General features: G+C 43.4%; 1 protein-coding gene across 1 annotated transcript in view; it reads left to right on the top strand.

Moving 5' to 3' along the window:
• RNMT (RNA guanine-7 methyltransferase) overlaps nt 1-9458 on the top strand; it is a 33252-nt gene extending 23794 nt beyond the window's left edge. Inside the window, exons 10-11 of the mRNA XM_040264579.1 lie at nt 133-166; nt 3148-9458. Of these exons, the coding sequence (XP_040120513.1) occupies nt 133-166; nt 3148-3185 (72 nt within the window). The 3' untranslated portion in view covers nt 3186-9458. The remainder of the gene's footprint in view (nt 1-132; nt 167-3147) is intronic.
• The last annotated feature ends 3748 nt before the right edge of the window (nt 9459-13206 follow it).

Genomic DNA, 13206 nt, shown 5'->3' with positions numbered 1-13206 from the left:
AATATTAACAGTGTATTGTATGTATATTTATAGTGAAGTTAGGGTTTTGGAGCACCTCTGTTATTGAAAAATAAGTATACGTGTGCTTCTATATTCAATCTGAAATTTTCTTCCTTATTTTTTTAATTTTAGGGGACCTTAAGTAAATCAGAATGGGAAGCTACAAGTGAGTATATCGTCAGTGTAGATTTACTGACATTTGGAAAGATTGCTTCAAAGTGATTGTTAAAATTGGAAGACTTTAGAAATTTTTCTGACGCAGATTGTGAGGGGATGATTGTGTTCACACAAAATTCCTATAAATGTCTAGGTCCCCTTGTCTTGCAGGGCTGTTCAGTGCCAAAAGAAAGCATATGCAGGGTGTTCCTTAACGTAAACTTTGAGTGTTCTTAAATATTTCCATTGTCTGCTCATTACTGCAAAGCCATCTGTATTTTACATCTTTACCTCACATTTCTGTTGGGAATTTTGGCTTATGCACCACCTCCTTGTGTTTCACTTGGTGTGGCCTCTCTGATGTTAACAGTGAAGGCTTAGTAAATGCTAAAACGTTCAGTTAAGCACCACTGAGCAGGATGTCTTGGAGGATGTGTGGTTGGGAACGGCCATGATGTGGAGGCATTCTGAAGCGAAGCGTGCGTGTCTGGCTGAGCAGTCAGAGGCCTGGCCAGTTCTCAAGGTCCCAGAGCCTCCCTGCCAGGGTGATGGTGGTGCCCCATATGGTCACCCTGAGGACTTACAAGGTAGTTCCCATTCTTCGCTTAAATATTTGTTGATTATCTTGAAGAGAAAATCAGAGGTAATCAAAGATGAACACTTTGAATATTGAGTTAAAGTGACTTCTAGGCAAATTGTTCTACACACTGAAGTTCTTGTAATGGGGAAAACAGATGAAGGAGCACTCAGTGAAAACTAGAGAAATTGGAAAATAATAACCGGTGGTGTTATGGAATGTTTAGCCTGGGTCTGGTTGCTGTTGGAAGCTTTCATGTGTTATGCTTCATTCTGTCCTCAGAGCTTCATGAGTAGACTACTGTTAATCATGTCTCCTTTTCCCAGATTAGAAATCAGGCATATAGCTTGGCTAAGGTCAGAGAGCTAACCCAGGTGCTTCACACTCACAGCCTTCACCTCACAGAAGCCCATGTGAAAGGAGGAGTCTTAGGACTTTCTGAATGGAAAGAGAGGAAAAGGGAAGACAAGGGCTAACACTTGGAGCTTGTTTGTCTCAGAATATTGTTTCCTTTAGTAGAAGATATTAGAGACATCATCTGTGATGAATGTGGGAATGTGTGCAGAAACCGACACATTTCTTTGGCTTCCCTGGAGTGCAGATAGGCAGCTGCCTTAGCTGTCCTGTCAGTGCCAAAGGGCGGTACAGCAGGATGACCTTGGGCAGAGATCGTGGTGGTGGTGCTGGCTGCAGATCAGGACTATATTTTTATACTAAATGTGGACTTTAGTGATACTATGCAGATGAATTAGATGCCTCCAGACAGTTGAAGAAGAGGGGCGTTAGAGATGAGAAGAGCAATAGGAAAGGATCAGTGGCCACAGGGCAGCCAGGAGCATCGTGTCAGGGCTGTCTGCTCTGTGATGAGTTACACTCCTACAATCTAGAGGGCTTTGTGGGTTGTGCCACAGTCTGAGAAGCTATATTTTAAACTCCTACTGGTCTAATCATGAGCTCATATTTCCAGAGCTTGCTGCTCGTCTAGATGCTTTAAATGTGTTGCTGACAAATCAGAAGTGGTTCAAGTTTTGTTTGTTTAAATCCTAATTGAAATGCTGGCACAGAAGGCATTTTATATATAATTAGTGAGACTTCTAGAATTTTTGAGTTAGAAAAGAGAGAAAGTTAGTCATTGCTGATCTCAAATCGAGCATTAGTTTTCAGTGACCCTACATCAGAGCAGCTCAGGACAGCCAGGTTACCTTCAGTAGGTGCAGAAGTATTTGGGGTGGGTTTGGCAGGGTTGGTTGTAGACAGAGTACTTGGAATGCAGGGCAAGCTCTGATGCTGAACTGTCCTGAGCCTCAGGACTTGCTCATGAGAGCTTTAAGTTGCTCTGCTATCTGACCCTCAAGAGGAATTTACAGTGTTGATGGTCACTCTGCCTGTTTTCTGCCTGTCTGTCTGCTCTGCTGCCAGCCATCTTTCATTACTCCTAAAAGACTCGGGAGGTAGTAGATGAGGAGTAAAGAACAGCATGATCAGAGAGGTGTTAGGGGAGACTGCCTTGGTGCTTCTGTGCAGTCTGGATTGGGGGGCAAAGAGCTCAAGGATTGGGAGGCCCCTACATGGTCTACCATCCTTCATCCGTCCCCTGTTCCACAATTGACCCAAGGGGCAAGGCTTCCTTGTCACATGGCTTCTTATCTTGGCTTGCTGCTTGAATGTCCTAGTGAACATCCTGAACATGCTTGTGATATCGAGACTTTGTCATCTCTGTCGTTTTCATAACTAAAACATCTGTCACTATCTTAGAAGCAGATATGTTTGAACCTCAGTGATTCAGGATGAGGAGCTGCAGGTGCAATTGGATGTCTGAGTGAACACACGTGAAGCAGGAGGCCTGGTTTCAGGGAGCATGCTCTTGAGGCTGGGTGTGTCTCTGCTGGGGTTGTGAGTCCTCAGGTAGCCTTGGCCCGCTTTTCTTATCATGCCCTTAGCACTGCAGCTGGATGGTTGGATGAACTTCAACATGCACGTTATATTCCTTTACAGTTTTTTTTAGGGTTCACCCACCCCCAAGTAGCAAACTTAAGAGTACCCTGCACTCATAGTATTGTAGTTATTCCAGGTAAAAATAATTAAATCATAAAGTTTCCAGTTTTCATTTTCTTTGCTTCTATACTTTTTTCCCCTCAACCTGTCAGTAGAGTTTTTAGAGCTGTTGAGTTGGATTGCTCCATGGCTGTGATGTCAGAGTATTACAGTAGGTGGATATTTGTTTTCCAGTAAATAGATACGATCCCATATCTACCTAAGTATGACTCACAATTATGGAAGAACTCTTAGAAATAAATAATGGAACTTTCTTTCAAAAGCTGCTTGAGAATTTTCACCAAATTATGAATAAGAACAAGACTGTTGCCCTGAGGATATGAGAAACCAACCTCTAATTTTATTTGTTTTCTTTTTAGGTATTTACTTGGTTTTTGCATTTGAGAAGCAGCAGTGAGCACGTCACACGAGCAGTGGCACCAGAGCAACTGTGTTCTGTCTTATACAGATTTGAACGGTCCACCTTCCATAGATCTGACGCCCTTATTAAACGTAACTATTCTCAGTGGGCAGGATGCTGCTGGAAACGTCAGTGTATAAATGGAACTTTTGCTGTCTGTGACAGATGAACTTTGTGTGTGTATATAAGAATGAGATGGGACCTTTGTCTTTAAAAATCTATTTTTAAGTAATGTTCTAAGAATTCCATTTGCCCCCACTCTCGTAGCTCATAAAAATTATAAAATGACGTGTTAAAGCCTGAGTTCTTTCACCAGTGCTCTGCTTCGTCCAGTGTTTATTTACAGTATTAAACGTATTGCAGTTGTAGAATTGGTGGGAGTGTACTAATTCACAGGGATGTGTGCTCATTTCTGAAGTTTTGTTACTGTTTTTCAGGGTTAAAATAATTGCTCTCTATACAACTGAATGTCAGTGTTCAATATAAGTTTAAAACTAAAATTTACATGGTGATTAACTTAGGATTCTAGCCAATTATTAAGTTTCATTTTAAATAGCAACTAGTTCATTTGCGGACATGATTGAGTTCTAGAACTGGACAGAACATTTCAGATTCCAGCATAAAATTGTTTTGCATTTGGGGACCTTTCTCATAGGAGTTCCCGATGATAGCAGTTAATGTTTCTAGTTATCAAGAATGTAATTCATTTCTTTACTGAGCCAAAGTGCTGTGGGTATTTTTCTCAAGATTTAGTGGACATCTCCCACTTGAACCTGTTTGCACATTTTCCTCAGATTTACATAAGGAACTCAGGTGGGGGGGATTGGAGGGGTAGGGGCAAGGTTCCATAGGGATGGAGGTGTGGGGGTGGGCCAGTGGAGCAGTGTGTGGCTGTGAAGGGAGCTGACAGAGAGGCTTGAGGGATCCTCCTGATGGAGGTCTGGGCCACGGCGCTGTGTGCTGTCGATCCATTCCCCTCTTTGGCCCAGAAAGAACCAGTACATGTTCCTGCATCATAGCATTGTGCTTGGCGCAATAGGATCTGGTGTCTCATCCTCACTTGGAGTTTGCATTTGCCATTTCAGAACCCTTAAGAGTTGTTAGCCCTGGCTTCTTGCATGACTCTTGCGAAACTGACACCAAAGTGAACTGTTGTCCTTGATTTATCACCACTTAGAAAACTTACCAGTTTTGATATATAGCAAAAAATTTAAAGAGCAAAGCAGAGAATTGATACATACTCTTAAAAATCATTTCTTTCATGCATGGTTTTAAAAGACATTTCTTTCTGTGAAAGTCTTGTTAAAAAACTGTTGTCTCTTAGTTTGTTTACATGTGTTGATTGTTCATCGTGTTAGAATTGCAGACATTTCAGCTATTAGGTAATACAGGTTACCTAATTTCTGTTCTTTCCACAATCTGTCCATCTCCAGCTGTTAACCAGTTTACAAAAATGTGGTGGTCCACCATAAGTTGTTGGAGGAAATAAATAATAGCACTTCTGACTGGTGGCTGCCATTGGCCAGCTGAGGTTTGGTGACGGTGCTGGGAGGTAGGCTTGTGAGCTCTTTAGTATTACATCAGTTCTGGAGGAAAGTGCCAGAAAGTACTGTGATAGTTTGGTATAGAATGAAAAGCTTCTCTGTTACCACTGTCCTCATGTAGTGATCTTAGTGTATTCCAAGCAAGTAATAAGACGTATTTTTAGCCTCCTCCTGCTCTCTCCATTCCATGGAAAATTTGGGTGGAATAATTTGTGGTGGCAAAGCCAAGTGGAAAAGAAGGATAAAAAGCGGAGAGAGCTAGGTGGGCTCTGGAGTCTGAGCGAGCTGGTGTGTGCTCGGAGGTGCTTGGAGCCTCCCCGGAAGGTGTGGCGTCCTGGCCATTGCGCTTTGCATGTTTATCACGTTGTTGCCTTCCCTGCTCTTCCTCCCTGACGTCTCCTGCTGCAGCTAGCGGTGGGCAATGACTCAAGAATAACTCCCATCACCAGGGTAAAAGCTGGTGGGACTTCCCACACACATCTGCAGTCTAAATATTTGGTGATTTTCCATCCAAGACATGGGGAAACTGTTAGGAGAGGGGGCTTTTCATTATCAGGCCAGTGATGTCAGGCGCTCATGGGAGTGACTGAAGGGCACTTTCAAACCTGCCATTAGATTTATCCTCTGAGAATGGAAGTAGAAATGAGGCTCAGATACAGCCTCTGTGGAAAGCAGTTGGGAGGAATGGGCTGGGAACCTGGCTTGTTGTGTGTAACTAAGAGCAATCAAATGGAATTCTTTGGGCCTGGAATCTAGTAAAGCAAGGGCACCACATGGCCGGTGTTCAGGGGGAGAAACTGGCCATTTCCCACTGCACCAAAAGAGAGTGTCCCGTAGCTGCAGCAGCCTACCAGGTGGCAACTGTGCCCTGAGGCCACCAGGCCTCCACTCCAGTGTGACTCCCCAGAGAAATCTGCATCCAGGGAGAGAAGAATTGGTTAGAGGCTGTGATGACTCTTGAAAGGTAGATTATCAGTGCAGGGTTTCCTACTCACCCCTCCTCAAACTTGGGATTCTGAGAAGTACGATTGTTGTCTACATTCATGTTAATGGTGTTTCTAGAGCGTCAGCGCAAAGAGGTACAAATGAGACGGGCTTGGAGGCAGGGTGTGATATAGGTCAGCACAGGAGAGACCGCAGGAGTGTTGTTGGCTGTCCAGCTCTGCAGTCCCTTTAGCTCTTCTGGGAACTGATTTCAGCCTGTCTTAGCTTATTGTCATTGTGTTGTTTGGTAAGTCTTCAAGTATCCTTCTAATGAGAATTTGGCTTCCTGTGCAAATCTTTGTACAGGGAAGAACTGCCAGTATAAATATTCAGGCTACTGAGCATGACTTTTATGGACTGACTTTCCATTGTCTACCTCTGCCTGAGGCCAGACCCGGGGAACGTGGCCCTGTAATCACAGTTATACCATAATGCCTGTGACACCTACTGTCACTTTGGTCAAACAGGAAGCATGGGTGTATAATACCACTACCTCCCTGGTCGACATCAAATGCTGCACATCTGATAGGAAGCTTCTTCATTTGCCGCCCTCTGACAACATTATTCCTAATTCTTTGAAGGTAGTTGATACAGTGGCTGCTACACTCATTTATTTAGTGATAGACTTATTTCAGCAGATATACACAGGACTGGAGTTGGGTAATAGCCAGCTCTTCACCTCACATCCTTCTCTGTTCCCGTTTCAGTTTAGTTCAGTCGCTCAGTCGTGTCCAACTCTTTGTGACCCCATGAATTGCAGCACCCCAGGCTTTCCTGTCCATCACCAACTCCCAGAGTTCACTCAAACTCTCGTCCATCGAGTCAGTGATGCCATCCAGCCATCTCATCCTCTGTCGTCCCCTTTTCCTCCTGCCCCCAATCGCTCCCAGCATCAGAGTCTTTTTCAATGAGTCAACTCTTTGCATGAGGTGTCCAAAGTACCAGAGTTTCAGCTTTAGCATCATTCCTTCCAAAGAAATCCCAGGGCTGATCTCCTTCAGAATGGACTGGTTGGATCTCCTTGCAGTCCAAGGGACTCTCAAGAGTCTTCTCCAACACCACAGTTCAAAAGCATCAATTCTTCGGTGCTCAACTTTCTTCACAGTCCAACTCTCACATCCACACATGACCACTGGAAAATCCATAGCCTTGACTAGACGGACCTTAGTCGGCAAAGTAATGTCTCTGCTTTTGAATATGCTATCTAGGTTGATCATAACTTTTCTTCCAAGGAGTAAGCGTCTTAATTTCATGGCTGCAGTCACCATCTGCAGTGATTTTGGAGCCCAAAAAAATAAAGTCTGACACTGTTTCCCCATCTATTTGCCATGAAGTGATGGGACCAGATGCCATGATCTTCGTTTTCTGAATGTGGAGCTTTAAGCCAACTTTTCACTCCTCTTTCACTTTCATCAAGAGGCTTTTTAGTTCCTCTTCACTTTCTGCCATAAGGGTGGTGTCATCTGCATATCTGAGGTGATTGATATTTCTCCCGGCAATCTTGATTCCACCCTGTGCTTTTTCCAGCCCAGCGTTTCTCATGATGTACTCTGCATAGAAGTTAAATAAGCAGGGTGACAATATACAGCCTTGATGTACTCCTTTTCCTATTTGGAACCAGTCTGGTGTTCCATGTCCAGTTCTAACTGTTGCTTCCTGACCTGCATACAGGTTTCTCAAGAGGCAGGTCAAGTGGTCTGATATTCCCATCTCTTTCAGAATTTTCCACAGTTTGTTGTGATCCACACAGTCAAAGGTTTGACATAGTCAATAAAGCAGAAATAGATGTTTTTCTGGAACTCTCTTGCTTTTTCCATGATCCAGCGGATGTTGGCAATTTGATCTCTGGTTCTACTGCCCTTTCTAAAACCAGCTTGAACATCTGGAAGTTCACGGTTCACATATTGCTGAAGCCTGGCTTGGAGAATTTTGAGCATTACTTTACTAGCATGTGTTCCCGTTTATCCTGGGGCATGTGTGTCTGCTTCTCACTGCACTACTAAACAGGTTTGGGGCACCCAGCAATACTCTTCCAGGCTGGCCTGGCAAGCCACAGATGGAAAACATGCATACAGTCAGCACCCATATCAAACAATGTTCCCAGCACCCCAGAAGTCCCTCTTTTCCCTTTTAGTTGCTGCTGCCCATGGGTAACCACTGTCTGGACTTGCAAGAGCATGGGATAGTTTTGTCTGTTTGGGGACATTTTATGAATAGAATCAAACTATGTTTTCCTTTGTATTGGCTTATTAGCTCAAAGGTATGTAGATTTCTGTTGCATATATTTGTACATGGTTGATTTTCATGGCTGCATAAACCACATGTTATTTATCTAATGGATATTTGGTTCATTCTCAGTTTGGAAATACTATTAACTCATTATTGACTGGGGGATGTTTGCAGAAACTAATGCCTATGGCTGCCCCAAAATTCATTCTGTTATTTGACTAACACTTTATGGGTTATTGCATTCAATAGCTTGACATACCTGTAAAGCCTTCTCCAGTGTGGTGTGTGGGTTTTTTTTTTTTTTTCCCACTTTCCGTATCAGAGTCAATCACTAAGGTTTTTTGTCTTTTTGTTGGTATAATAGTCACATCATGTAAGTCAGAACTATATTCTGAAGAACTGTTACATTCTGAGACACCAGTATATATGTCTCTTGAATAATCAAGCAAAGTATCTGCATAAAATTCACCAAGAAATTCTTCACTGAAAATTTAGCCACATGTCATTTTTGAAAATTTTCCTGGTAATAAACTTGCATTTATGGTACAAGGTTGAAACAAAAAACTGATGGAGCAAAATGTGAATGATAATGACAATCATAAGTTGTATGATGAACAATTTTGAGCCCTGAAACTTTGCATGGTGATGTTTGTAATTGTATCACTGTCTTAAAAACTTACTGATAAGCTCTGGGTCAATAACGTTTCGGTAACAAAAGACATATTAATAAGTCTCTGGTCATTAATGTGTTAATAGTATTGCTTCAGGTATTCTAGTCTGTGAACTTTGGTGCATAGGTACTGTTCTTTGCCTCAGAGTGGAATTGTGGGGTCACTGTGCAGACGTTGTGCTCAGCTTTATTGGACTTGCCCCAGCGGATTTTCTAAGTTCCAGTTGTCCCACTTTTTCACCAACACTCAGTAGTGTCAGTCTTTTTCATTTTATTCTGGCAGGCACATAGTGGTATGTCACTGGCTTTAGGTTTCATTTTAATGCTTCTTAATGAGATTGTGTATGGATTCATTACATATTCTAATGTATTGTCTATAGATCATAAGATAAAGTCAAGCATGTATCTGCTGATACTTTCTTAAGTTGACCTGTCTTTATACTTAAAAATGTCTGTTTTGATAAGCTTCCCTGGTGGCTCAGATGGTAAAGAATCTGCCTGCAATACAGGAGACCTGTGTTTGCTGGGTCGGGAAGATCCTCTGGTGAAGGAAATGGCAACCCACTTCAATATTTTTGCCTGGAAAACTTCATGGACAGAGGAGCTTGGCAAGCTACAGTCCATGGAGTCACAAAGAGTTGGACACAACTGAGCGACTGTCACTCACACCACACACTCAATGAGACTGAGCACTTTTCATATGCTTATTGGCTTTTGTCCTCTTGTGAAATGTCTGTTCAAGTTTTGCCCGTTTTTCTATTGGGCGGGCTGTCTTTTTTGTATATTCTGGATACAAGTCATTTGTTGAATGCATTGTGAGAATATACTTGGCAAAAAGCTCTTTTCTGTTTTTGAATTGTGATATATGCCTTTATATTGAACGCCACTTTCAGAGCTCATGTATTATTTCATTTTATTCATCCATTTCATAATTGTTCATTTGTCTGTTTGATGTATATTCTTTCACTCTCCAGGTTACAGGCAAGAGGCTGGAGATGCAGATTAAGGTAGACCATCACTGCTTGCATGGAGTGGACACTCAGGCCACCTTCATAGTCCCCATGACATTCCTTGATCTCACCCATGGATGCTGCTTGCACTTCTGCTGGTGCCTCCCCCTGACCAAACTAACCAGCAGTCCAAGTGCACGAGATCCCATCAGTGTGATTCGCACGCGTCCACCTCCTGATAGAACAGCTGGAGCAGGGGCTGAGTGGATCTGCTCATGTTGGAGGGTCTCATTGTAGGGGTGTGGATCGGCAGTGGCTCAACACGGGGACAGTGCCACTGGCAGAAGCAGTCCTGGGAGACACCCCTTGGCAAGTGAGCCCTGGAGGTCGCCACTAACCCCACCACAGAGCCTGTATGTTCCAAGTGAAAAGCTCTTGAGTTTTAATTTACTGATTACAATTTACTGATGTTCTTTATAGTTGGCATTTTTTGTTTAAGAAGTCTTTGTCTACTCCAAGATCATGAAGGTGTTCTGTGTTTTCATCTAGTCTTTTTTGTTTTACCTTTCACTTTTAAATCAGAAATCTTCCTGAGTTGATGTTTGCTAATAGTGTGAATTAGGATTTAGGGTATAAATTTTCTCTCAGGTTTCTGGCTGACCTAGCATCATTGATTGAGAAAAATCATCCTTATGACAGCAATTTTCCACCTTTGTTATGTAATAGGTGATCATATATGTGTGAGTTTGTTTTTGGACTCTCTTCTGTTTCACTGATCAGTTTATATCTTTTTAATGGTCTTAATAACAGGATAGGAGTTTCCTGGTGGCATTGTGGATAAGAATCTGCCTGCCGATGCAGGGGACACAGGCCAGGAAGATTCCACATGCCACCGAGCAACTTAGCCCGTGAGCCGCAGCTACTGAGCTCGTGAGCTGCAACTAAGCATGGGTGCCACATTTCCAGGAGGCTGACCCTGGTGCTCAGAGGAGTTGGCTAGCCCCTGAGTTGCCTCAAGGGCACCTCCCCTAGCATGCTTGTACTAAGTCACTTCAGTTGTAACCAACTCTTTGCGACCCCATGAACTGTACCCAACCTGCTCCTCTGTCCATGGGATTCTCCAGGCATGAATACTGGAGTGGGTTGCCATTTTCTTCTCCAGGGAATCTTCCTGACCCAGGGACCAAACCCAGATCTGCATTGTAGGCAGATTCTTTACTATCTGAGCTACCAGGAAAGCCCTAACCCTAACTCCTAGTCTCCCCAGCCTCCAGCCCAGACTCCAGCAGCCTCCACCCTGCAATGGTGCCTCCTGTAGGGTCTGGGGTTTGCAGTGTGCAACACAGAAGAATCCCACTGGGCCTGACTCACACTCCCGGGGGATGTGGTGGGGCTTCCTCAGCCCTGTGCCCCTCCTACAACCCAGCACCAAGCTGTGGGCAGGACTCCCATTTGCTGACAAAGGGCAGATCTTGAAATAGAGGATAGGACATAGATGTCTACTTTTATAGATCACCCATGAGGCGGATACTCTACTTCGGGGATGCAGAGGTTTTAACGTGAGGGAATGTTTGCTAAATATTACACTTTTCTTTTCTTCTACTTCATCTCTATCTTCATGTCAAGATGCTTCCTTGTTTAATTGTTTATCTCAAGGTCATTTTACTCCACTAAAGGCTCAGTCACTTCATTTCAGTGGAAAAGGGCTGTCATTTAAAATTCCATTCACATGAATTAGAAGCTATTTATACACAGAGGTCGCTGGTGCTGCTTCTTAGAAACAGAATTCTATTGAAAACAAATTGTTCAGAATAGCATAAACAAAACATTTGAAGGAGAAAAGGAAGATCTCAATTCATCCCATTTACCTTTTATTAGAACAGAGTTTCTTCCATAAGCAATTTTGGAATTAGACTTCGAGAATTCTAGTGCCACCACTTCCTAGTTGTGTGACCTTGGCCTATGAGTGGATAATACTGAACCTCAGCTCAGCACCCCTCTTACAGATATGACACATAAGGACACACATTATGTGCCTGACAAACATTCAATGCACAGTTATCCCCAAATTTGAGCCTAAGGAGGTGATGGAATTCCAGTTGAGCTATTTCAAATCCTGAAAGATGATGCTGTGAAAGTGCTGCACTCAATATGCCAGCAAATTTGGAAAACTCAGCAGTGGCCACAGGACTGGAAAAGGTCAGTTTTCATTCCGATCCCATAGAAAGGCAATGCCAACGAATGCTCAAACTACCACACAGTTGCACTCATCTCACACACTAGTAAAGTAATGCTCAAAATTCTCCAAGCCAGGCTTCAGCAATATGTGAACTGTGAACTTCCAGATGTTCAAGCTGGTTTTAGAAAAGGGCAGTGGAACCAGAGATCAAATTGCCAACATCCGCTAGATCATGGAAAAAACCAAGAGAGTTCCAGAAAAACATCTATTTCTGCTTTATTGACTATGCCAAAGCCTTTGACTGTGTGGATCACAATAAACTGTGGAAAATTCTGAAAGAGATGGGAATAACAGACCACCTGACCTGCCTCTTGAGAAACCTGTATGCAAGTCAGGAGGTAACAGAACTGTACATGGAACAACAGACTGGTTCCAAATAGGAAAAGGAGTACGTCAAGCTGATATTGTCACCCTGCTTATTTAACTTCTATGCAGAGTACATCATGAGAAACAGTGGGCTGGAAGAAGCACAACCTGGAATCAAGATTGCCAGGAGAAATATCAATAACCCTCAGTTATGCAGGTGACACCACCCTTAGAAAGTGAAGAGGAACTAAAAAGCCTCTTGATTAAAGTGAAAGAAGAGAGTGAAAAAGTTGGCTTAAAGCTCAACATTCAGAAAACGAAGATCATGGCATCTGGTCCCATCACTTCATGGGAAATAGATGGGAAAACAGTGTCAGACTTTATTTTTGGGGGCTCCAAAATCACTGCAGATAGTGATTGCAGCCATGAAGTTAAAAGAGGCTTACTCCTTGGAAGAAAAGTTATGACCAACCTAGATAGCATATTCAAAAGCAGAGACATTACTTTGCCGACTAAGGTCCGTCTAGTCAAGGCTATGGTTTTTCCAGTGGTCATGTGTGGATGTGAGAGTTGGACTGTGAAGAAAGTTGAGCACCGAAGAATTGATGCTTTTGAACTGTGGTGTTGGAGAAGACTCTTGAGAGTCCCTTGGACTGCAAGGAGATCCATCCAGTCCATTCTAAAGGAGATCAGCCCTGGGATTTCTTTGGAAGGAATGATGCTAAAGCTGAAACTCTGGTACTTTGGCCACCTCACGCGAAGAGTTGACTCATTGGAAAAGACTCTGATGCTGGGAGCGATTGGGGGCAGGAGGAAAAGGGGACGACAGAGGATGAGATGGCTGGATGGCATCACTGACTCGATGGACATGAGTTTGAGTGAACTCTTGAGTTTGATGGACAGGGAAGCCTGGCGTGCTGCGATTCATGGGGTCACAAAGAGTCGGACACGACTGAGCAACTGAACTGAAGGCTGCTGCTGCTGCTGCTAAGTTGCTTCAGTCATGTCCGACTGTGTGACCCCATAGACGGCAGCCCACCAGGCTCCCCCGTCCCTGAGATTCTCCAGGCAAGAACACTGGAGTGGGTTGCCATTT

Source organism: Oryx dammah, unplaced genomic scaffold, assembly GCF_014754425.2.
Source record: "Oryx dammah isolate SB20612 unplaced genomic scaffold, SCBI_Odam_1.1 HiC_scaffold_22, whole genome shotgun sequence".
NCBI lineage: Eukaryota > Metazoa > Chordata > Mammalia > Artiodactyla > Bovidae > Oryx > Oryx dammah.
Note: the sequence above shows the minus strand (reverse complement) of the source record. Positions and strands in the feature narration are given on the sequence as shown.